General features: G+C 49.1%; 3 protein-coding genes and 1 pseudogene across 4 annotated transcripts; 2 read left to right on the plus strand and 2 right to left on the minus strand.

Annotated features, from left to right (window-relative positions):
- The first annotated feature begins 1,398 nt into the window (after window positions 1–1,398).
- Window positions 1,399–7,516, plus strand: LOC117643514 (syndetin). Of its 2 annotated transcripts, XM_034382441.1 has the most exons (18): window positions 1,567–1,620; window positions 1,938–2,147; window positions 2,231–2,367; window positions 2,448–2,625; window positions 2,711–2,899; window positions 2,994–3,200; window positions 3,309–3,432; window positions 3,537–3,714; window positions 3,817–4,210; window positions 4,290–4,396; window positions 4,605–4,658; window positions 4,868–5,069; window positions 5,172–5,300; window positions 5,387–5,578; window positions 5,651–5,809; window positions 5,898–6,019; window positions 6,092–6,281; window positions 6,365–7,516. In XM_034382441.1, exons 1-18 carry the CDS (start codon window positions 1,567–1,569, stop codon window positions 6,482–6,484), a joined length of 2,946 nt encoding a protein of 981 aa, XP_034238332.1. In that variant the 3' UTR covers window positions 6,485–7,516. The 2 variants fall into 2 exon arrangements, with proteins under 2 accessions (XP_034238333.1, XP_034238332.1); XM_034382442.1 differs by lacking the exon at window positions 4,605–4,658 and having other exon boundaries at window positions 1,399–1,620.
- Window positions 7,517–7,556: 40 nt separating this feature from the next.
- LOC117643517 lies at window positions 7,557–9,205 on the minus strand (annotated as a pseudogene).
- Window positions 9,206–9,333: 128 nt separating this feature from the next.
- On the minus strand, window positions 9,334–10,573 carry LOC117643518 (exosome complex component RRP46). Its single transcript, XM_034382445.1, has 5 exons — window positions 10,363–10,573; window positions 10,155–10,268; window positions 9,940–10,061; window positions 9,713–9,853; window positions 9,334–9,637 (listed from the first exon to the last, which is right to left on the minus strand). Exons 1-5 carry the CDS (start codon window positions 10,469–10,471, stop codon window positions 9,452–9,454), a joined length of 672 nt encoding a protein of 223 aa, XP_034238336.1. The 5' UTR covers window positions 10,472–10,573; the 3' UTR covers window positions 9,334–9,451.
- LOC117643516 (beta-galactoside alpha-2,6-sialyltransferase 2) lies at window positions 10,505–12,841 on the plus strand. The gene is made up of 4 exons (XM_034382444.1): window positions 10,505–11,603; window positions 11,690–11,889; window positions 11,967–12,141; window positions 12,225–12,841. Exons 1-4 carry the CDS (start codon window positions 10,892–10,894, stop codon window positions 12,470–12,472), a joined length of 1,335 nt encoding a protein of 444 aa, XP_034238335.1. The 5' UTR covers window positions 10,505–10,891; the 3' UTR covers window positions 12,473–12,841.
- The last annotated feature ends 10,298 nt before the right edge of the window (window positions 12,842–23,139 follow it).

Here is a 23,139-nt window from a genome sequence, read left to right on the forward strand (position 1 = left end):
CCTTAGAGTGCAGAATGCCTGAGCCTACCCGCACGGCAAGAGGTAACCGCACGTTGGTTGTCAAAATGCGTGGCCTCTGCAGCGCCCGACAGACAGGCAACCACCCCGGCCCGCGACGCACAGGTGCGGAGACGGTGGCCTACCCTGCCCCTGGGAATGGCCCTGCGTCGCCTTGCGTGCAACCGTACCGTGCAGGGCCTCTTCTCGAAAGAGATCCCGCAGGTGTCCTTCCGCTGGGCGGCACGGCGGCAAGGTGCCTCCTAGGCGCCTCCGGGGATTTGAGCACGGTTACGGTGTAGGGGTGTCGTCGGTGTGGAGGGAAGGGAAGGGCGTGCGCGGTGCGCGGGCGTGTGGGATTTCCCTTGGAAGGCCGGCAGGGCCGGGGCAGGGCACCTGGGTCGTCTCGAGTCCCTGCAGTCTCATTCCGAACAGTGCTTCGTCGCTGTCTCTCTCGCACTCATTGGGCGTGGGGCGTTGCGAAGAGGCGAAGGGGAGCGACGAAAGCTTTGTTCGGAATCAGCCTGCTGGCCGTCCCCTCGCAAGCCTCGCAGCTCTCCGACGGCTTGTTCTTGTTTCGAATGCTGCACGGGGAAATGGGCAGGGGCGGGGGCGCAACTTTGGCGATGCAGTGCGCCCCGCCCCGCCCCGCCCCGCGCGCGTGCTGGCGTATCGCCCCCTTCTGCTCCAGGAAATGGAAGTGTCTGCATGACATGTCAGCCCAGCCAGGCTAGGCCAGGCGGGCACCACCCTCAGCAGACACGGACAGAGGAATAAAAAAAAAGAAGGACCTCATTTGCATGCAAATTGCAATCCCCATAAATTCGCACTTCTTCCTTTTACATTAAAAAAAAATCTGCTGCGTGCTCTATTAATTGCTACACTCTAACTTGCATACTAACACGTTGTCCATCTGCCGCTCTTTTCAGATTTATTTCGAAAACATCGGAAAATACAGTTGCGGGGTGAAGGACGAATCGAAAATAAAATAGAAAATAGAAAATGATGTCCAGCGAAGCGGATGGGAGTGACAGGAAAAAAATGAGAAAGCCTTTGACAGGCCCAACGAAAGAGAAGCAGAAAGGCAATCGGAAAACCGAAAGCCATGGGCCTGTCACCTGCTGTGATGATGGATCGAAAAATGTCTTTCTTTCTCCCTTTTCGACCCATCCAAGAGGCCCATTTCGCGCTGTAGAAGCTTAACAGCATTTCCAAAGATATGTGCTTCCATTCATTGATACAATGAACGACCCAACATTGTTTCCAACTTATTTGCGGAAAAAATACCAAGCGGAAGACTACGTTAGTGGCTGTAAATGAGGGGTGGTATCAGGTGTAGCCGGTGCGTTCAAATTTGCCGCGAATCAGCAGCAGACGATTTGGGGGGAGGGGAAGGGGGAGGTCACGTGGTACTCACACAGTCTGTTTCAAAACAACTTTTATGGTTAGGTTCTGTTGTGCTCTCTTTTGGTGATGTCAATCCTTGTGAAGACTGCAGTAAAGTTCGAACAGGGACAAAATTATTGATAAAATGCAGCTTGAGGTTTAGTGCCAAGCAGTGTTTGTACAATGGCAGTAATGGGAGACTTCAAGCAAAAGTTTTCTGGTCTCCTCAATAAGTTGGTTAGTTGTCACTTGTCAAAACTTCAACTATCTTGTAGTATAAATACTAAGAGTCCTACTTTGTAATCGATCTCACATTTTCTTTTTCTTTTCTCAACGTCTTTATTTATTCCACCAAGCCTGTAGCCATATGGTCTTCGGAACATGACCATTTTGTACATTTATTTTGAGTGGTCTAGTTTTGAAGTATTCTAGTAGATATAAATAATTTATAATATTTCAATAAAAGTTTGATTTCAATTTTTGTCTTACAACACGACACATTTTTTTGGGCTTTTTTAAAAAAATTATGTGTACGCAATTTTGCTATGTTGCAGGGTAATCAATCACGATTATCATTGAGCAGTCCGTCTGAAGAAGTTTTGAAACCAATTTCGAATGAAGGATTTGTATCCACCCCCTCTAAAGAAGATGTGAAACCTCCAGAAGAGCCGGCAGAAATTTTATCAGATGATGAAATATTGGAATCCGTGGAAAAAGAATATTTCAAAGAACTCGATTTTGACCCAAGTAGACATGAATTGAAGGTTTGCAAACTCTGGGAGAAATTATATGTAAATTAAACATTCAAAATTTAGTAACAAATTCCAATTTCTTTTTTTTTTTGTAGAAAATAGGCGAGACATTAATTTGTGATGAAATTTTAAGCCATTCAGAGCGACTGCACAGGCAGCAGAAAGTTGTATCCAAGAAAGTCTTATCTCAAATACTGACAAATCAAAGAGCATGTAATGAAGAATTTGAAAGGTATTAATACTTGACTAATAAGATTCATTGTCATCTGCCACCGGTTATAACCATTATTCTTTTTTTCTCGACTTGACAAGGATTCAGAATCTGCAATCTATATTACGTGAGACCTTATCCATCTGCCGAGATGGCAGATCAAAACTCAATACAGGCAAACAACAGCTAACAACTACAAGTTTAGGAATACTCGCAAACTACCGCAAGAGACAGTTACTACGGGGAATATTGCATTCATTAAATACCATCAAAACACTGGTGAGTAATTTTTTTTTTGTTACTTGCAGCTGATGCTTACAGAGGGAAAACTATCTTGTATACTCTAAATATTATTTCTTTCCAGCAACGCTCAGAAGAGCATATTCAGGTTCTATTGAGTGAGAGCAGATATGAAGATGCCATAAGTGAACTACTTGAGTGTCAATCTGCTGCTACTTCACTCAAACGCTTTGCATGTGTGGCCGCTCTCAGTGGAAAACTTGTTGACACTTTGGTGATGACCGAAGAACAGTTAGATGTAGCTCTAGGAAAGGTAAGACTTCAAACAAACACTCCATAAATATTTTAACAAGCTACTGTATTACCAAAAACAATGTTAAAAAATATCTTTTATTGTGATTGAACAGATTTGTGAGAAGTTTGATGAAACATTATATGGACAACTGCAGGCAGCTTATGCATTATTAGGCAAAACTCAAGCTGCTATGGATCAATTACACATGCACTTCACTTCAGCCATTCAAAATACAGCCTTGAAGGTCATCAAGAGTTTTGTAGGTAAATCTGAATCCGTTGTTGCTACCAGTGGAAAGCAGTACAACGAGCTGTGTAAAGTTAGTATATTTTTAAAATCATATTCATCCTCTATCTGGTTTCCTGGAGGAGGTAGGAGGAGGTAATCCTCCTCATAAAAATTTATCATTGTTGCCTCTTGTCATTAGAAAGTGAAGGAAGAAAATTTCATTCCTTGTCTTCAAGAATTATGCTCAAGTTTATGGAGAATTGTTTGCAGTCATCATAGAGTGGCATTATGGCACCAGAAGCATACTGTTGACAAGGGCACAAGTAAGCATTGTTACAATCATTGTATTTTTATATTTTTATCAGGGATATTCGTTGGGACATATATCAGCTTTTTTTGTGATTTGTATTGTTTGTTTTTCTTTAAGACAAAGGCGCTGATTTGGAAGTCAGTTTCACAAATGAATACATTCGACAGAAGTTGGAGAGTATGCAAGCAAGAATATGGCAAGATGTTCAAGCTCGCTTCTCAACCTATCTTTTCTCAACTGATCTAGCCTCATTCAAATTTGATAATTTTTTGCAAGTTTTGGGCTTTGTGCACAGGTATGATTGGAATTCTATTAGAAGTTACCCCTTGCCTAGTATAAAAAACCAGTGACAAGTTTTGTTTAAAATTTAATTATGTTCTCCTTCTAAATTGTTTAGGTTAATGGAAGTTGGAGAGGAGTTCTGTGGAAGCCAGTCAGAAGAACTGCAGAAGTCTGTGAGACTGCAGAGTGAAAACTATTTTGCTAAGTACCATGCTGGATGCTTGGAAGAACTTCGCATATTTTTGGAAAATGAAAGCTGGACACACTGCCCAGTAAAAAGTGACTTCACCTGCCTTCAGCTTCAAGAATTTCGTTCCCTACGAGGTGTCATTCAAAATATTGGTCTTCATGAACAGCAAAAGCTTCAGCAGAGCCCTGATAGTAGCAATCAGTCACAGGATAGCAATTCAGTTGCTGGCGGATACTTTTCACGATTTTCAGAGTCTGGCACACCTTTTGATTTAGCTAATTTTGACCTACAAGAAGAAGATATTTTAGCAAATATTTCCGTAAGTGTTTGTTACTTGGACCATGTTTGTCTCAAAATCGTGTAAAATCCTCACAAGCCTGGGTCTTTTGTAAACCTAGGATGAAGCTTCGGGCTACTTTAGTGATGACAGTGATGAAGAAGTGCCAGAGGAACTGAAAGGAGATTTTGTCGATGAAGGGCATGGCGATCCTTCTGTTCACACCAGGTTTGTGTTGCCTTTTTGTGTACATTTTATTAGTATCAGTCACCTATTCTCCGGGCAATGCTTCCTCTTGAATTGCATATCCTCTTGACTCAATTCAATGCTTGCACAGCAAATCGGTTTATAATGATATATTGGCGTTGACTAGGGTTTGGTTCGTTGTTGAATACCTTTTGTCCACAAAATCTTTCATTATACTTGCTCTTAACAGCCAGGTTGCAGTTCGGTTTGAGAACTGTGGGCGTGTACGGTTTGAACAAAAAAAGTGAGTTGTGTTCCTGTTAGAATTTTCTCACTCAGTAATATTTTGGATGTGCATGTTGTGTTGACCAAGTAACCAGTTGTAATCATCTTTCTTATGCTTCCTGCTGTTTGTCAATTTTTTTATCCATTCTTCTTTACATTTAGAGTCTATGCTTTTTATAATTCATGTTGCTTTTAACTTCAAGAGTTTCACATACTTCTTTATTCCAGAGTAACTCGAAGCAAAGGTCGCTCTTCTCTGCCCAAGGGACCGCTCCTAACAAACACAACATTAACTGTCCTACGACATTGTGGAAAATATTTGCAAATGAGCAGACTTTTACGTACAGTTGCCATGGATGTCATAATATGTTTATCTCAGCTCTTCCAGTATTACTTGTATGCTGTCCATGCTTTTTTCACCACCGATCTTGTAAGTTCAATTAAAATTTGTTAATCAATAAAAATTTTTTATAAATGCTTCTTGATTGAGTAGTAACTAATCTTATGTTTCTAAATTTCTCCATACTTTTAGGCTGTGAGCCAACCAAATCTGTATAGTGTGAAGCTCCAAGCAGCTTTGAAACGGATTAATGCTGAATTAATTCGACCTGAGAAACAACCAAGTGCCATGGTGCAAATCAATCAAGATGATAAGAAAAAAGTACTCTGACTTATACTGTATATTTTTTTAGATAAGATAAGATATGTTAGTGATGGCTCTCAAAACATTTTGAATTTTATGTCTAGGTACCGCAGCCTCATATATCACCTATAGTCAACATCAATGATCCGGAAAGCCTATTTGGATTATCAGAGCGTGTAGTAGCAGTGGAATCCCTTGTATTTTTAGCAGATCAATTGGACTCTATTAGACCTTACCTGGAGCATTTGGTTCGTCATGAGCCTAGGAAACATTATATTCAACAGTTTTATTTACAGGTATAACTGAGATTATTTCACTGGATTGTTTTTCTGTTACAACTCTGATTTCAAAATTAATTTTCATCTCAGATGGTTAGTGTGGCATCAGATTTACGGTTGCCTGTATATGCCTGCATATCTGGGAGAGCACTTGATTTACGTACTATGTTAAACATGATGGCACGTGTCAACTGGGAGATAAAAGAGGTTTCAAGTCAGCATAGTCCCTATGTGGATTCTGTGTTAAGAGTAAGTAAACAGCTTGACAGGGCTTGACTAGAGTTTCACCCAAACCACCATTATTAATTAACTGACTTTATTTTTAAAAATTTCTTAGGATATGCAAATTTTTAGCATGCGTCTGGAGGAAGCTGCTTCTCACCTATTTATTTCCAAAGACGTACACAATACTTTGTGGGAAGCTCTTGTTATTGTTTGCTGCAGTACATTTGTCGAAGGGTAAGACATTGTGATCAGAGCCCATTGTTGGGACTTAATGTAAACAAATGATAATTTTTATTTTCTGTTCAGCTTTTCCAATGCAAAGAAATGTGCAACTGGAGGCCGGGCTTTAATGCAGCTTGACTTTACCCAATTCATCTCTAAGCTTGAAAAGCTCACCACATTAAGGCCAATTCCCCATAAAGAATATGTAGAGCTGTATGTTAAAGCTTATTACATACCAGAAGAGCAATTGGAGAAGTGGATTCGTGAGCATACAGTGAGCATCTAATGTATAAAAAAGCTGTTATAATTTTGATTGCTTTCACCCTCCAAATAAATGCTTTAAATCATTTTTTCCAGCAATATTCAAGCAAACATCTTCAAACACTGATTCAATGTGCTTGTCAAAATAACAAGAAGACTCGTCAAAGACTGTCGGGGGTTATTGAAGAAATGGAACGGCTTGGTTTAATAAAGTAATTTTAAAGTGGGTTAGTAATTACATTTTTGTGAAAAAGAAGATGTAAGACTCTTTGAAATGTGATAGCAGTGAATTGTACTTCATATGATGTTGTAGATGTCAGTGTATAACTGCTGTGTCAGATTTTTAGGGGTTGCAACTTTTCTCGCACTGTGTGCAGTTTTCTACCAGGAGAGTAACAGAATGCCTAGTTGAAAATAAACTTTTTGTTTTTGCTATCATTGTATTTTGCCATTGTTGTAAAAACAAAAGGAATTGTCATAATTATTTTAATTCAGTAGCTGCCCCCTTTTCTTTCACAACAAAATCTCATCAATTCTTTGACCATAGGAAGAAATGATCTGACTCCCCCTTTTCTAAAACTGAAGAGTAATACGGAACTAGCATATTTTTCTTGTGTGGTTTGTGGAGATCACCTGCAAGCCCCAAACTAACAAGCCCCAAACTAACAAATATGTAGTTTTAAAATGCAAAGGAAGTGTATTTTTCTACTACTAAAGTGATAATTATTTTAGTTGTTTGAGCCAATGATTGAATGTTACTGTTTTTGCATTTTTAATTGAAGTGTTAACAGAATGACTTACTGATTTCTTGAAGGAAAAACTCACTGTGATGTATATACTCTGTCTTATTTGTTATAATCCATGTTGTTAACCACAATGGTTGGATATTGGATGATATTGGATGACCACCAACTAGGTCATTTTTATCTTGTTGATGGCCATGCATTTCTGTTTGTATATTGGCATGAATTTTTAGCATTTTATTGTTGCACAACCTCGTCGGATATAACATGGAAGAGAAATGTTACCTTATTTATTTTTGTTATGGGTGCACGAAGCCCTTTATTTTTTCTCCAGTCTAAGTGGCTTTTCAACAGTATTGTGAAACGGAGTTGATTGATTATGAATAGGCAGTGCAAAGTAAAAGAAAAGTGCATTCCACGTGTTTTGACCACTGAATGTTTTTCATGACAGATTTAACCATTTGTGCAATTTGAATGAATACATGGAAGTTATTTGTGTTCTTAATACCTGTTGTGTCTTTATTTGAATTGCTTGGTTTGGCATGCATACCTTGGAGCGATTTTTCGTAAGTTACTTCTTTGGTTTTGTTGTAGTTTTTGAAACCTTCTTCTTTTTCTTTTTGCCTTTTCTCTTTTTCTTTCCTTTCTTTCCCTTTTTGGACTTGCCAACTGATATCCCAGCTCTGAAACTGACTCCTCTCCACCATGCCTGGATAGCAACAACACTGGATAGAACTTTTTTCTTTGCCTCATATGCGGCTCGTATTGCAGCAGAATTGTTAATAATTTGCTGTTGTTGCCATGCCTAAGGGAAACGGCAAAAACAAGACAATTACTACTTTGTTAATCTTTTGGTCTAAGGGAATATCTTTGACATGGCATACTTCTTCCTTAAGTTCTCTGTGTTCTTCCTTTTGTTGCTCGAGAGCATTTCGCAGTTGCATATTTTCAGTTTCACGATGTATCATTTCAGCATCATACAAGTCGGTCCAATGATCTAGGTCTTTCTTCACTATCTAATGACGGACAAAACTAACTCAACAATTGTCCTTAATGCTTGATACCTGTAATTCAGTGCTGAACCAACCTCAATATCTCTGGCTAGAAATTTCATGATTTCTGCATGGACTCGTTCTTCATTTGGACCATCAGGATCTTGAAGTTTATTAATAGCCTCATGGAGAGCATCCTCTTTACGCCCTAGAACTAAGCCCTGCTGCTCTCGCCTGTTATGTTCCCAGGCATGTGCATGAGAGATGGTGAGCCCATCTAGAAGGTATGTGTCGTGCAAGTTGGTCTACAGCAAGGCACAAGAAATGACAAAGAATTCGAGCCTGGAGAAAAGCAAAACTCTGTGACGTAAAGGTTCCGAAGCCACCAACCGTGAGGAGCTCTGTTTTCTCCTCCCAAAAGGTGTACTGCTTGAGCATGTTGGTGCGGTCCCTGGCAATCTCTTGGGCGAGCCGCCTCCTCTTGTCGAGTCCTTCTCTGTGCTGCTCGATCAGTCGGTCAGAGTCCGCCATGGCCGCGCTCTGCCAGTCTATGGCGACGCGCAGGGAGCCGAAGCTGCCTTTCTGGTGCAGCTCCGTTAGCACCTCGTCCAGCACGCTCTCGGCGAACCCTCTGCGCAAAGGGTCCTGGCGGTTACAGAACGCCCACACTGGACTAAGGGGTGACTGGGTCCGAGAGTCCTTTTCGTCGCTCTGTCACCTTGGAACGCCCCATGAGTGCGAGAGAGACAGAGCGATGCAAACGACTCTCGGAATGAGTCTGCCTAGCCGCTGGCGCTGGCCATACCGGTGGCGCTGCACCCTGAGCATGGCCGTGGTGCGCGGGGACCACCGGCCCGCCATCTCAGGGAACATCCTCGCCGACGGCGGCGGCCGGCCGAAGCGCGCGTCCACGTTGCGGAAGGACTCGTCGAAGGGTTCGCCCGCGCCGCCCGCGCCGTGGTCGCCCGGAGGCTGGCTGGGCAGGCCGGGCAGGCCCTTGCCCAGGATGGCGAGCTGGTGCACCGCGTCCTGCACCACCGAGGCCACGGCGCATGCCTCCAGGGCGTCGAGCTGCGGCCGGTACCGCCGCCCAAAGCACAGGTGTGACGGGGAAGTCCTGTGGCCTTGTGAGGTGTCGGCCTCCGCGCCGAAGCAGAGGTGCGACTCCTCGCAAATCAGAGACATGCTGGGACTGCCTCCAAGTACCACCTGGTGGACCTGGTGCCACTACCACCCCCACCCTACTGGTTAGACATTGTTGAAGCAGAAGCAGTGGGGAAGGGTGGGCTCTCCTAATTGTTGCCACGTCAGGTGACAGAAAATTAAATTATTTCAAGACTAAAATAGGCTTATAATTGGGAGCTAAGCATAACAGCAATAGTTGTCAATTACATCAAGAAAATTTTGAGTTCAATTGCAAATAATAATAATAAAACAAAAACAGTATGCTAGCCCATTGAGGGAGCATATTTTTTTACTATATCACGATACAACTGGAAAATTTCATCACACGCTGAGCGGCACTTAAGAATAGCTTCTTGGTACTGAGTCTCAGAAAAACTGCCATCCGTGCTGGATGACACAATATTCTTATTTACATTATCAAAGGCAAATGTCATAACTGCACAGGATTCCTGGAAAAAAAAATATCATTTAAAAATGACAGTTTGTACTTTTTAAGAATTTGTAATCTTAAGCTAGCAACCTACCTTGAGCTGTTTTTCATCAGGATCCAAAATGATGTCTCCATTTTCATGGATCATGCAGTTAACAGCAGCAACTAGAAATCTCATAGGCAGCCCAGAGTTCATTATGGCCAGGCATCCTGCATTTATAGCACAGGCTAATAGCTAGAAAATAATACCAGTGTAAGTCTCAAAATTTGATTATTATTATTCTGAGGGGATTATAAGGACTGTATTCCTGAAGAACTTACACCACCAGAATCCTGCATCTCCTGTATAGAAATAGTTATGAGTGTCCGGGGATGTGCTGTGGTTAGTATAGCAGCTTCAAATGTATGCTGCAGTGTACTTTCACTCATTCGATCTGGGACACCTAAAAAAAAGTAAAAGGAGCCACATTGAGTTTTTGCTTGGTTTGCAAGTAAAAATGTGGTGACATTTTTTATATTATAGAACACGAACTTACATGGTAGTCCACTTTTCGGTCTATAAATTGCCTCAATAGCAGCTTTTTCAATGTAAGTTTTGTTCGGTTTCGCCTCAATGGGTCCATAAACACCTGCAATAGCAGTAGTGTCGCCTGAAAATGTCCATAAAAGAATAATTATTTTTTGATAGGCAATAAATAAATAAGTGAATTAGGACCACAAAAAGTGCTTTCAAATATACTGTACCTTGAGATACTATGGCACTTCCATCAGGTCTACTCAAAACATCCAATTCACAGAAGAAAGGTCTGAGCTTCTGGTCTTCAACAGCTTCTGATGAAGTCGAGGGAGACATATCAATTTCTTAGTTTGCCCAGAGAGTTATGTCAATATTCCCCCTACTTGTTTTTCAAAAAAACACATGCGCGATGCGAAACCTAACCTCTTATTGCCCAAACACGCCGTGTAAACAACTACCACTGCTATTCGCAGGTCAGTATTCACAGCCATGAAAAGTCGTCTGCATCTCATCTGTCGTCTGCAGCACCTCTGACAGGCACCTAGTCAAAATTCGAATTTAATCATAGACTTTGAAGGGACCTTAAAGTAGTGAAATAAACCCCTTTCAATTTTTAAAGGTGTTTCTTAAGTGCTTCTGATAAGTCAGCTTGGAAGTGCTCCTGTAAGCATGTTGGCATATATTGATTTGGTAGCTGGCTGGACCATCTCCACTGTCATTACTTCTTTTTGAAAGAGTTCCTGGGATTGAATTAAAATGAGAGCAATAGCTTGGTCAGTATGGGTGTTCATAAATTTTGTTTTTCTTGGCATGTGTGGCTTCTTTTATATACTCTGCTCCCAATATTGGGGTTACGTAGAGCGTAGACATGCTTTTATGGATGCATACACCAACAAGAAAAGCAATATTGGCCAACATCACATCCAGTATTATACAGAGGCAGAAAATCATTTGGATCATGCTAAGAAATTACTGGACAGCCCAATCAAAGACGACCTGGCACGCAAAGCACGTGCATCACCCTTAGCTCGAGATAGGCATGAAAATTCTGAAGATAAGAAGAAAGGAGCCAAAACTTCTTTGACCACCCACACAGAAAGGCCTAATAGCAAATTAATGGAGAAAATTTCGAAACACAAGAGCCATTTGATGATTCAGTTGCGTCGAGTACTGCATGATGAAAGCAGTGTTTTCAAAGCGAGAGGGGAAGGAAGCAACCCTTATAATGTTGAATACCTTGGCCCAAGGGGGTCGTATGACAAAAAGACTGCTCGAGAACTTGTGTGTGCCCTTAAAAAATCTGGCATTGTGCGAACTGTTGTGAAGGATGATGAACCATTTAAGTCTATGGATCTGGGAGACAGTTTCCCTCAACAGCCATTATTTGGGGATGATCAAATTTATGAGAGTTGTGCTGTTGTAAGTAGTGCAGGGTCACTTCATGGATCTGATCTTGGAAGAACCATTGGTAAATTATTTAAGTACTTGTGTAATTGATGTCAACCACACTTACTTGAACTGCTGTATAAGTGCATGTTTTTTCCTCTCTTATAGATGACCATGATGTTGTCCTACGCTTCAACCATGCACCAACTGAAGGGTATGAAGCTGATGTTGGGCAAAAGACCACAATAAGAGTGGTTAATTCTCAAGTCGTTTCAAAGCCCGAGTATAATTTTCTTGATTCACCACTCTACAAGGACATAAAAATTGTTGCATGGGACCCATCGAAGTACAATCATACTATGGACCAGGTACACAGATTTCTGTTTTGAGCATTAAAAGTAAAGTTTAAAACATTAGTACTAGTTACATTGATTTTCTTTTTCAGTGGTACAAGAATCCGGACCATGACATATTCACTTCTTATTTCAAACATCGATCTTTGAATCCCGACACACCCTCGTTTCTCCTGAACCCATCATCTTTATGGGATCTTTGGGATTATATTCAAGCTCTGATGCCTCTTCGGGTCAGGCGCAATCCCCCATCATCTGGATTTCTCGGTGGGTTTATACAGTTTCAATAGGCACGATGTTTAAATAAACTATTCAAAACGTCTAACTAAATTATTTTATGGCTTTTACAGGGTTAGCACTTCTTCTTCCTCACTGCACCCATGTGGATATGTTTGAATTTATTCCTTCCTTTCGCATGACAAAACGTTGCCATTACTACGATCATGTAGATGATATGTCATGTACGTTTGGCGTATGGCATCCATTATCAGCTGAAAAACTTCTCTTACTTTCAATGAACATAGCCAATCAGACTACAGTGTTTCGTGATGGATATATTCGCATTCCTGGGTACCAAACTCTTGGTTGTAGTGACTGATCTATTTTATTCAGTAATAAACTTTGAGAGTTGGTATCTTGTTATCAGTATTTGATTTAGTGTAAGTAACCAGCTCAAAGTATTTTAACGTTTTTGAGACTTTTTACTTTATTATAATCTTTTCATGTTATAAGCCAAAGTCTTTGTCTTCTCATTTAACATTTTTGTGGTATGAACATACTGTTCCTGTTCTCATACCATCTTTCTCAACCAAAAAACAATCTAGTCATTTTCGTTGACATACATTTTAGCTGTGATAAAGAGTCTATGTTCAATTTTTTTCTTAGGAGTAGATCAACATTCATTGGTATGAAGCTATAATTTATTGTCAGTAATCTCAGCAAATACGTCTGTTTTACTCATTGTTGATTGTTCATCAATAAAACATAGCTGTGATACTAAACAGGCATGTTACATTCCATTTCCCATTCACCATTGCAATAGAAACTGCGCCGCAGGTGCGCACAACGCCGTGCCGGTTGGGCCAGCCCGCAACGCTTTGGTGTGGCACCGTTGCCTACCTACAAGGGGCTCGGCAGGGGGGCGGGTAGGCTAGCCCGCAACGCTTTGGTGTGGCATTTTTGCCTACCTTCAGGCGGCCGCACATGCACAGAGCTCCGCGCTGTTTTCTTTCTCTCACTTTTATTTTCGGCTGTGAGGTGCGTTTCCAGCCTGGGCGGTTCAAAGCGGGACGGCACTGCGCGCTCTCGCCGCGTTCATTGCAGCGGTCGAGGGGGAAACGACTTCGGTTATCCGATGTACAGCAAATTGGTTATCCGCTATCCGGATAACCAGAAATTTCGAAGTAATCCGTGGAAATTCTGAGGTAATCCGGGTAATCCGGGAAATTCGAGGTAATCCGGTGGAACCGGCGTATCCACTGTAATCCTGGAAATTTTTAGATGTAATCCGGAGGTAATCCGCGGGTTATCCGGGGTTATCCCTATCCGATGTACACAAAATTTCTCAGTCGTTTCCCCCTCGGCAGCGGTGCTTTGCGAAGTTGGTTCCAGAGTACGTACACAAAGAGGGGAAGGCCTTCTTACACATAGAGCTGCATACATCATCACAGACATGCACCACTCACTCACGACTAAATCTTTTCCGGGCGGAAACTGCCCCTCATGCCACGAGTCTTTTATTTAAAAAAAAAGGGGGTGCGTTTTTACGGTGGGTTTGCAAAAGTAAAACGCGTGGAGCCACGAGTGCTGCGTTCGTTGCAGATCCGACTGAAGTAGCTGAAGAGGCCGCTCCTCACCGGCAGCGCGGCACCGTGGAGGGACAAAGGCGGCGCCTGCAGGTTGATGCCGAGCACTGCTTTCGTCGCTCTGTCTCTCTCGCACCTATACGGGACGCTCCATGAGTGCGAGGGAGGCAGAGCGAGTAGACAGCGCTGCAGGCCAAAGCCCTACTGCAGGCGCGGAAATTCCTGCCTCTTTGGGAAGTGCAGGTGCAGACCCCCCCCCCCCTCTCTCAATCTAACTTGATGAATGGGCGTTTGGAATCCACTTGGCCCGTCCGGCTGGAAAATGCGCTCCTGGATATAAACGAACAGCCCGCGCGCAATATCGCACCCTCGACCTGCTGCCCCCACTCCCGGTGCAGTGCGTGGACGCGTGGACGAGAGCGACGCACCAATTAGAAGAGACTGTTATGGCGGGGCAACGACAGAACAGGGAAGCAGAAACGACGCGAAAAATTGCCACCACTCGAGTCGTATTGCGCGGGATTCCCCGTTGACGATGATCGCCGCGATAATTTTAATTTTACGAGCGCGGGAAAATGTCGCGAGCAATGATGCTGAAGTCCCTCCACCCGCAGGCGGCAGGGCGAAGGCGCAGAGTTTCAGCACCTCTCGCACGGCCTCGACTCGACCGAGGCCTCCACTCATTTCGTCTATTTCTATTTCGGGTTTTGCGACGTCTAGCGACGTCTAGCGACGAGTCGCCTCCACTGCAGCTGTTTCCAAGCGAGGCCTTATTTGCCCGCTGGCCCGAACAACATGAACCGCGTCAATGCTCACCGCGCTTAGCCGGCAAACAATGACAGAACACCTGTTTTACGTCAGGCCCGCAGACCGATTCCGAGAGCCGTTTTCGCCGCTGTCTCTCTCGCTCCTGTGCGGGACGACCCATGAGTGCGAGGGAGACAGAGCGACGAAAGCGACTCTCGGAATCGGTCTGCTGAGGCTGGCCGCGCCAGGTTCAGCCACCCGCACTGCGCACTGCGCGCTGCGTTCAAGAAAGCGAAAGCGCGCTGCGATTGGCGGCTGGAAGCGCTGGAAGAGGAACACCAATGTAACTCACGGCGCGTGCCTCGCGCTAGCGTGAGCACACTGCCTGAGGCTCAATCCGAACAGTCGCTCTGTCTCTCTCGCGCTCACGGGGCGTGCCGTAGGGGTGCGAGAGAGAGAGAGGGCGAGTCAATGTGCCGACGGGGTACCCAGACAGGGCGAGTCAATGTGCCGACGGGGTACCCAGACGGCGCAGACGGCCGGCCACTCGATTGCGTGCATTGGGCTTGCATTCCTAACGCTCTTTTAACACCAGTCCGATTCCGGGAGCCGTCTCTCTCGCACCTACAGGGAGCGCCCCATGAGTGCGAGAGAGACAGAGCGACGAAAACGGCTCTCGGAATCAGCCTGCTGCACCCCAAGGCCTGCAGAGTCACCCCGCGGCCGCGGCCGGTCAAGATCAAACGAATTGGGCCGAATAAGGAACGAGGTGCTTCCTTGGTCTCGCCGCGTCCGGCCGTGGGGGTTCCCGCCTCTCTCGCACTCATGAAGAGTGCCGTAGGGGTGCGAGAGAGACAGGCAGTGCGCGGGTAGTGCGGCAGTGGCACGCGCGGGGCATTAGGCACGCGGACAATGCCAGATGCTACAGGACGACGTGCTTCCGCGTGGCAAGGCGTGGTCCACTGTGTGTACGGTGTGTACGGTGTACCGGACCGAGTGGCAGTGCCGTCCGTTATTTACGCAACGGGCTGAGATTACCTTGACGCCCCCCGGACTACCGGAATCCTCCCGGACCACCCACAGCCTCTCCGTCCTCCCCTGCCAGAGCGCCCCGCCCCGCCCTGCCACACCCCGCACGACGCGGCGCCTCGGCGCACAGTGGGCCAGAAGGCCGGTGGAGGCGGACAAAACTCTAGACGCGTTTTGAGCTCCAGAGCCGCTAAGTAGGCCTCGAACCGAACGTGTGACCCCACCAATGGATTCCTCGTTCGGAGAGCAATCCATAGGTGGGGTCACACGTTCGGTTCGAGTCCCATTTGGCGACTCTGGAGCTCAAAACGCGTCTAGAGTTTTGTTCGCCTCCGCCGGCCTTCTGGCCCGCTGTGCGGCGCCCTCGTCAAGGGGGCCTCGCCGAGTGAGAGAGAGACGGAGACGCCACGGCGGCCGCGGGGGTGGTGCGGGGCGGGCTGTGACAGGGCGGGGCGGGGCGGGGTGGGGTGGGGTAGGGCGGAAAGGCAGACCCACAACGCACTGGGCTAATGTGTGATAAGCATGGCCCGTTAATTAAAACCCCAACGGCTGGCCGAGCAATTACTTTCTGTCACCTCCGCAGCGGAATAATCCTGCGAAGAAACTCCGAGCGCAGAGAGCAGGGCGCAGAGCGCTCTACCCGTGCCGGTGTAGGTACCCGGACGCCTGTCCTGTTTCGGTTGGGCCGAGTCTGCCCCGGACGGACGCCGGCCGCCACACAGTGGCCCAGAGGGCCGGTGGAGGCGGCCAAAACTCTAGACCAGCGGTTCTCAACCTTTCTCGGCTCGCGACCCCAAATTTGAAGCCAAAAATTTCCGCGACCCCCAGGAAAAATTTCGCGACCCCACGGGACCCCTCCTATAACATGCCACGGCGTCTGATCCGAGGCGGGCAGTTTGCTCCCCCAACGGGCAACTGGTCTTTGGACCTTCCTTTAGCATGCCTTTGTTACGGAGTGCAATTATCAGTCTTAGTTTGGGAGCAGTATTGTCTCAAAGTTGGCCGAAACGCTCAGAAATGTCTATGAAAAATCGTGTTTTGGGCCGATTTTAAGCAGCCACTGCGTCTGATCCGAGGCGGGCATTTTGCTCCCTCAACAGGCAGTTGGTCTTTGGACCTTCCTTTAGCATGCCTTTGTTACGGAGTGCAATTATCAGTCTTAGTTTGGGAGCAGTATTGTCTCAAAGTTGGCCGAAACGCTCAGAAATGTCTATGAAAAATCGTGTTTTGGGCCGATTTTAAGCAGCCACTGCGTCTGATCCGAGGCGGGCATTTTGCTCCCTCAACGGGCAATTGGTCTTTGGACCTTCCTTTAGCATGCCTTTGTTACGGAGTGCAATTATCAGTCTTAGTTTGGGAGCAGTATTGTCTCAAAGTTGGCCGAAACGGTCAGCAGTGTCTTTGAAAAATCGTGTTTTGGGCCGATTTTAAGCAGCCACTGCGTCTGATCCGAGGCGGGCATTTTGCTCCCTCAACGGGCAGTTGGTCTTTGGACCTTCCTTTAGCATGCCTTTGTGACGGAGTGCAATTATCAGTCTTAGTTTGGGAGCAGTATTGTCTCAAAGTTGGCCGAAACGCTCAGAAATGTCTATGAAAAATCGTGTTTTGGGCCGATTTTAAGCAGCCACTGCGTCTGATCCGAGGCGGGCATTTTGCTCCCTCAACGGGCAATTGGTCTTTAGACCTTCCTTTAGCATGCCTTTGTTACGGAGTGCGATTGTCAGTCTTAGTTTAGGAGCAGTATTGTCTCAAAGTTGACCAAAATAGTCACAACGATTTTTCAAAGACACTTGCGACCGTTTTGATCGACTTTGAGACAATACTGCTCCCAAACTAAGACTGACAATCGCACTCCGTAACAAAGGCATGCTAAAGGAAGGTCCAAAGACCAATTGCCCGTTGAGGGAGCAAAATGCCCGCCTCGGATCAGACGCAGTGGCTGCTTAAAATCGGCCCAAAACACGATTTTTCATAGACATTTCTGAGCGTTTCGGCCAACTTTGAGACAATACTGCTCCCAAACTAAGACTGATAATTGCACTCCGTAACAAAGGCATGCTAAAGGAAGGTCCAAAGACCAACTGCCCGTTGAGGGAGCAAAATGCCCGCCTCGGATCAGACGCAGTGGCTGCTTAAAATCGGCCCAAAACACGATTTTTCAAAGACACTGCTGACCGTTTCGGCCAACTTTGAGACAATACTGCTCCCAAACTAAGACTGATAATCGCACTCCGTAACAGAGGCATGCTAAAGGAAGGTCCAAAGACCAACTGCCCGTTGAGGGAGCAAAATGCCCGCCTCGGATCAGACGCTGTGGCTGCTTAAAATCAGCCCAAAACACGATTTTTCATAGACATTTCTGAGCGTTTTGGCCAACTTTGAGACAATACTGCTCCCAAACTAAGACTGATAATTGCACTCCGTAACAAAGGCATGCTAAAGGAAGGTCCAAAGACCAGTTGCCCGTTGAGGGAGCAGACTGCCCGCCTCTGATCAGACGCCGTGGCATGTTAAAGGAGGGGTCCCGTGGGGTCGCGAAATTTTTCCTGGGGGTCGCGGAAATTTTTGGCTTCAAATTTGGGGTCGCGAGCCGAGAAAGGTTGAGAACCGCTGGTCTAGAGTTTTGGCCGCCTCCACCGGTCTTCTGGCCCACTGTGCGCCAGGCCGCGCGGGGCCGAGGGACCTGGAGGGACGCAGCGACGGGGAGGGCGCCACTCGCCACTCGCTGCAAACGCTGCGCGGTGCGCGGCGGACAATAAAAAGTGTTTAACGAGTGCGGCACAGTGCAGCACGGTGCGACTTGCACTTTATGCAGCTCAGGTTCGACCCACTTAGCGACCGGGATGGCGCGGCCGGCGCGGCCAGCGCCACCGGCAGGCTCGGTCCGGAGGCCCGCCCCGTCGCTCTGTCTCTCTCGCTCCCCTCGGGGCCCCCGGGGTCCTCGGGACCGCCCCGCGAGTGCGACAGAGACGGAGCGACGGAACGACCCTTTCGGAATACGCGGCGGCGCGACATGCAAAGTTACATAAATTTGACGAGGGGCGCTAAACCGAGCTAAAGGGGCGTGATGGCCATCGTGGCCGTGATGCAAGTGTCGCACTGTTGCAGTGCAGAACAATGCAGGCCCCGCAAACGGCGCGAACAGCGAGCCAGCGCGACAGCCGCGACAGCAGCCACACCGACGAGACGGCCCACCGCTGCGTCGACGCCGGGCTGAGTAGGCAGTGCGGTGACGTGTCGCCTCCTCCAATAATACGCGAAGGTCCCCACGATAAGGTGCCGTCCCGGCCCAGCGCGCCCCGCGCGGCATGGGCCCGTCCGGTACCCGTCCGGTATCGGAATGTCACACCCAGCCACAATCCGTCATCGGCTCGAAAAAAAAGAAAGAAAAATAAGGCCACTTTGAGCTTAAAAAACCACACACACACACACACACACTCGCCGAAAGGCGACGACCCCGCCGCATTGCAGGGCCCTGAGTCCTCCGAGGACGGCCGTCCCACCGGAAGTTTTCACCGGCATGAGTAACTACGGATGCTAACCTGGAAAGCTTGGGCGGCGCCCCCGCCCCCGCGAGCCTGGTCCCCGTCGCCTGCCCCCCCACCCCTCTTCCCCGTCCAGCCAGCCTCCAAGGACGCGAGCCTGCCCCTGCTCCCCTCCCCCCTCTCCGCGACCCCAGATCGCCGCCGCCGCCACCCCATAACAGACGGAATACAAGGGAAGCCCCAAAGCTTCGCCGGCTCGGCACCGTCGGCACGTCACCGCGCCGCCGCGGCGTAACACTGTAACACGCCTGCCGTAGCTTTTTACGACGCAGGTTGTGCGTCTCGGAGGCTCCCCGTGAAGTGTGTGCGTGTGTGTGCACACCTGGGTGCGTGTGTGTGAGTGTGTTCCTTGTGGCTTCCATTACTCTGGAATGCCCGCCAGAGAGGAGCGCGGCGCCGACGCGCGCGCGCACGCGCACTGTATTTCCTATGGGCGAGCCCATCGGCCGAGGCAGAGTCGGGGAGAGGATAGTAAGAGAAAAATCAATGCGGGCCAGTCCCCGAAACTGACAACGGCGGTATAGAAAGCGCGCGGCGTGGCGGCGTTAAGCTGATTAGCGGCTTTCTTCTGCTTCCTGCCGAGCGACTGCTCCACTGCTACTTGAGGTGGCCGGTCTTATCAGTGGGACTGACTTGCCTTGCCTCCCTCGCAGCGCAGCGAGACTCGCAGGCCCCGGCGACAATGTCGTGATAGTTTGGGCGGCCGAGCCGCGGTCGTGTAGCCCTGTGCCAGCCCTGTGCCAAGGTGACGAAGATAGATGCCAACGCCGGGCCCGGCCCCGCCCACCCCGGCGGTGTGCGACCTGGGCGCGGTGGCTGCGGCCGGCAGCCGGCCCGGTCCGAAGAATCGGTCTCTCTCGCACCCCTACCGGACGCTCCATGAGTGCGACAGAGACAGGGCGGTGCGGGACGGCGGGGCGCGGGGCAGGGCGGCGCGGTGCCGACACTCCCGCCCAAACTTTGACCGAAGCCTCATCGGCCGCCGTGGATGGGACAGCCCGGTCACCGTCACTTCGCATGGACGCGGTGCCGTCGCTGTCTCTCTCGCACTCCGGAAGGGGAGACGCGAAACCTACCTCGGAAGCAGCCGAAAGGCAAGCCCCGAAAACGCTGCTGACAGCGATAAGCATCCCGAGATCTACGCCGGGAGTGACTCAGCGGCCCTGATTCACTTTACAAGTCGGGGCGAGAAGGGAGTGAACCGAGTGCACAGTAGTGCAACCGCCCAGCGATTCGAAAGAGTCGTCTCGTCGCCCTGCCTCTGCCGCACTGTCGCAAGGGCTCTCCCTCTGGCCCTCCACGAGGGTGTGAGAGAGACAGCGACAAACCGCTCTTCTGAATCCTCGCTTGTCGAGTAGAGGATATCGACTGCTATCAATACTATCGAAACACCGCCTGCGACAGACAAGCCGCCCCGGGCACGACGCGAAAATAAAAGCAACATCCGCCGTGCGGTGTGGCACACTGTGGCAGGCGCGCGTGCGATGCGTGATGCATTTGTTTGGCGTGTCGCGTCGTTTCCGCGTGAGGGACCGCCGGCCTTACCGCCGGCCCGGCGCGGCGCGCGGCGCGCACGGTGCGGTGCGGAGCGTGCGGAGTAGAGCCCCGAGAGGAGGAAGGCTTTGCTCGGGATGGCACGGCGAGGCGCAGCCAGCCAGCCAGGCAGCCAGCCAGCGAGCGGCGTGTAGCCTGCGGCGTGCCTGGCGGGGCGGGGCGGGGCGGGGCGGGGCGGGGCGGGGCGGGGCGGGGGTAGGACGATGATGCCCATGCTGGTGCCAAGAGGAAGCCCCTTGAAGCTCATTGGTTTGCCGGAGCCAAAGTGCCCCTGTCAGTTACATGGCCATTAGGTGACGGTGGTGGCGATGGCCGCGGGGCGCCGGCCGTTCCAGCCCGTCCCGTCCCGTGCCCCACCTGAGCCCTTCCGACAAAATAAGCTGTGGCTGTGGTTGTGCAGAGCTTTGGAAAAATTGGCGCGCCAAAGGGAACACTGTGCCACTGACAAGCGGGCTGGGCTCAGTTTCGTGGTCTGCTGCCGTCTGCTGCAACTCTGCAACCCGTCTGCTGTCCTCGCTGTAAAGGCGGACTTGAGACTGTGCTTTCGTCGCCCTGTCTCCCTGGCACCCCAAACAACTACTGCACCCTACGGGCCGCCGCAAAAAAAGGCAGTGTTCGGAGTCAGCCTGGCGTGCCCCTGAGCAACATTCTCCTTGCAAATACGGAGATGCCGAGAGCAGTGGCGCCTAGCTGTAAAATTTCGCGGGGTTCTTGCTCCTCCCCCTTCTTGCAAACAAACTTAAGACACCAAAACAGAAAAAGAAATCTCCCAAGTTGAGCTTCTTTTCCTTCTTTCGGTTTCCCTCCGCTGAGCCACTCCGACTCTTCTCTCCCCCTCTCTAGTTCGACGAGTTCATCACATGGCGGAATTTCCAGCCAGTGATCCAAACCGAGACCATTGGTCCACCGCAGCTGCTGCTAGCCACCCACGACCCACGTCCCATGGCTAGAGGCATCTGCTCTCCATGCCACAAATTCGCTCAATGAAATCCCCGAAATCAGCGGCCGGGCCACGATTGGCTGCGTCACCAGGCTGGTCCGCAGACCCGCGCGCGGCCGCGGGCCCCATGCCGAACGGTGTCGGCGTTCTCCAAGTTTCCTGGAATCGGTGAGCGTGGGGGCAGCCGCTGGCATGTGTTTCTCACAGAGCCAAGGCCTGTTGGAGCGGGCGTAACTAGAAACGTTTTTGGGCCCTGACCTCAAATAGGACTCGAATCAAACTCATGACGGCACCGGATTCCTCGTTCGAAGGGCAATCCATTGGTACCATCATGTGTTCGATTCGGGTCCGACTGGAAGACGAGCCCCGAACGTGTCTGGAGTTTGGTCCGCCCAAACAGGTTAGGTCTTCTGGCCCAGTGTGTCCGGCAGGAGCGGCGGGGCGGAACAGAGGGCTGGTTCTGCTCAAGCCGCTGGATCGCGAGATTGGGTGGGGTCAAGGTGGCCGATGACCGGGCAAGTGCCGGGCCGTGCCGAGTCGAGCCGACTCGAACCGCATCCAAGCGATTCTGTCGAAATGAATGAGACGGGGCAGCAGCTCCCTCGCGGGGCTACGCGTCGAGCACGGCGTCGAGCACGGCGTCGAGCACGGCGTCGAGCATGGCGTCGAGCACGGCGTCGAGCACGGCGTCGAGCAAGGCGTCGAGCCGGCCAGTGCAGTGCTGGACCTCCCTGGTTACATCGATTCAAAACAAGACGAGCCCGAAGACACCTGTGTTTGAGCACAGCAACGCCTTTCAAGAACGTTCGGACAGTTTTGAGTGAGCACAGCTGCTGCAGCGGGGACATGCCCAAGGGCCTCGTCAGCCGCACGCGCAACGGTGCACACACACACTCAAAATTATTTCCCTCGAACTAACTGTCTATCTCGGCCCGGAGCGGCCTTCCGGACGTAAGCGTGCAACAAGCGCGAACAAACGCGCACAGCGCAGTGGCAGTCGGAGTGTGTGATGGTGACGGGTCGCTGCGATGACGCATCGCTCCGAATCACAAGCAAACGCAAGCAAAGCACTGCTGCGCCGAGGCATGCGGCCGAGGCAGTGGCTCGTCGCTTGTCTCATGCATCACTTACCATGTTGTGCTTCGGATGCGCTCCCAGCTTCACAGATAATCGAGCTCTAAAGAGCGAACTGCTAAAAATTTCGAAGCAAGACAAAATGGCGTGTCTTTTTGGCATTGTTGATCAGGGATTGGTGGTCACACACAGCACAACGTGCTGTCGTTAAGCGACAGTACACAGCGTTAGCATTCCCGGTGGCAACAATCTTACAGGTGATGGATATTTGTTGGTGAGTACAATACAGTGTACTCGAGTACGAAGTAGGCTTGGTTTGGTTGTGACGGTGATGTGCCGTCTTTCTTCGAAACAAAGGCGAGTACACAGATGGTGTGGAGTGCGAAGGAAGGGAGGACAGATGGCAGGCCCTCTCGAGGGCTCTAGGGCGCGCCGCCGGATGCACCTTAGGGCTGGTCCAGACCTGAACCGGTGCTGCCTGCCGAGCGTTACCAGCCTGGTGGTGGCGAGGCTCCCGGGAGACAACACACACAGACACACACTCACACACACACACACACCAACACGCTGC

This window comes from Thrips palmi, unplaced genomic scaffold (genome assembly GCF_012932325.1).
Source record: "Thrips palmi isolate BJ-2018 unplaced genomic scaffold, TpBJ-2018v1 HiC_scaffold_17, whole genome shotgun sequence".
Classification (NCBI taxonomy): Eukaryota; Metazoa; Arthropoda; class Insecta; order Thysanoptera; family Thripidae; genus Thrips; species Thrips palmi.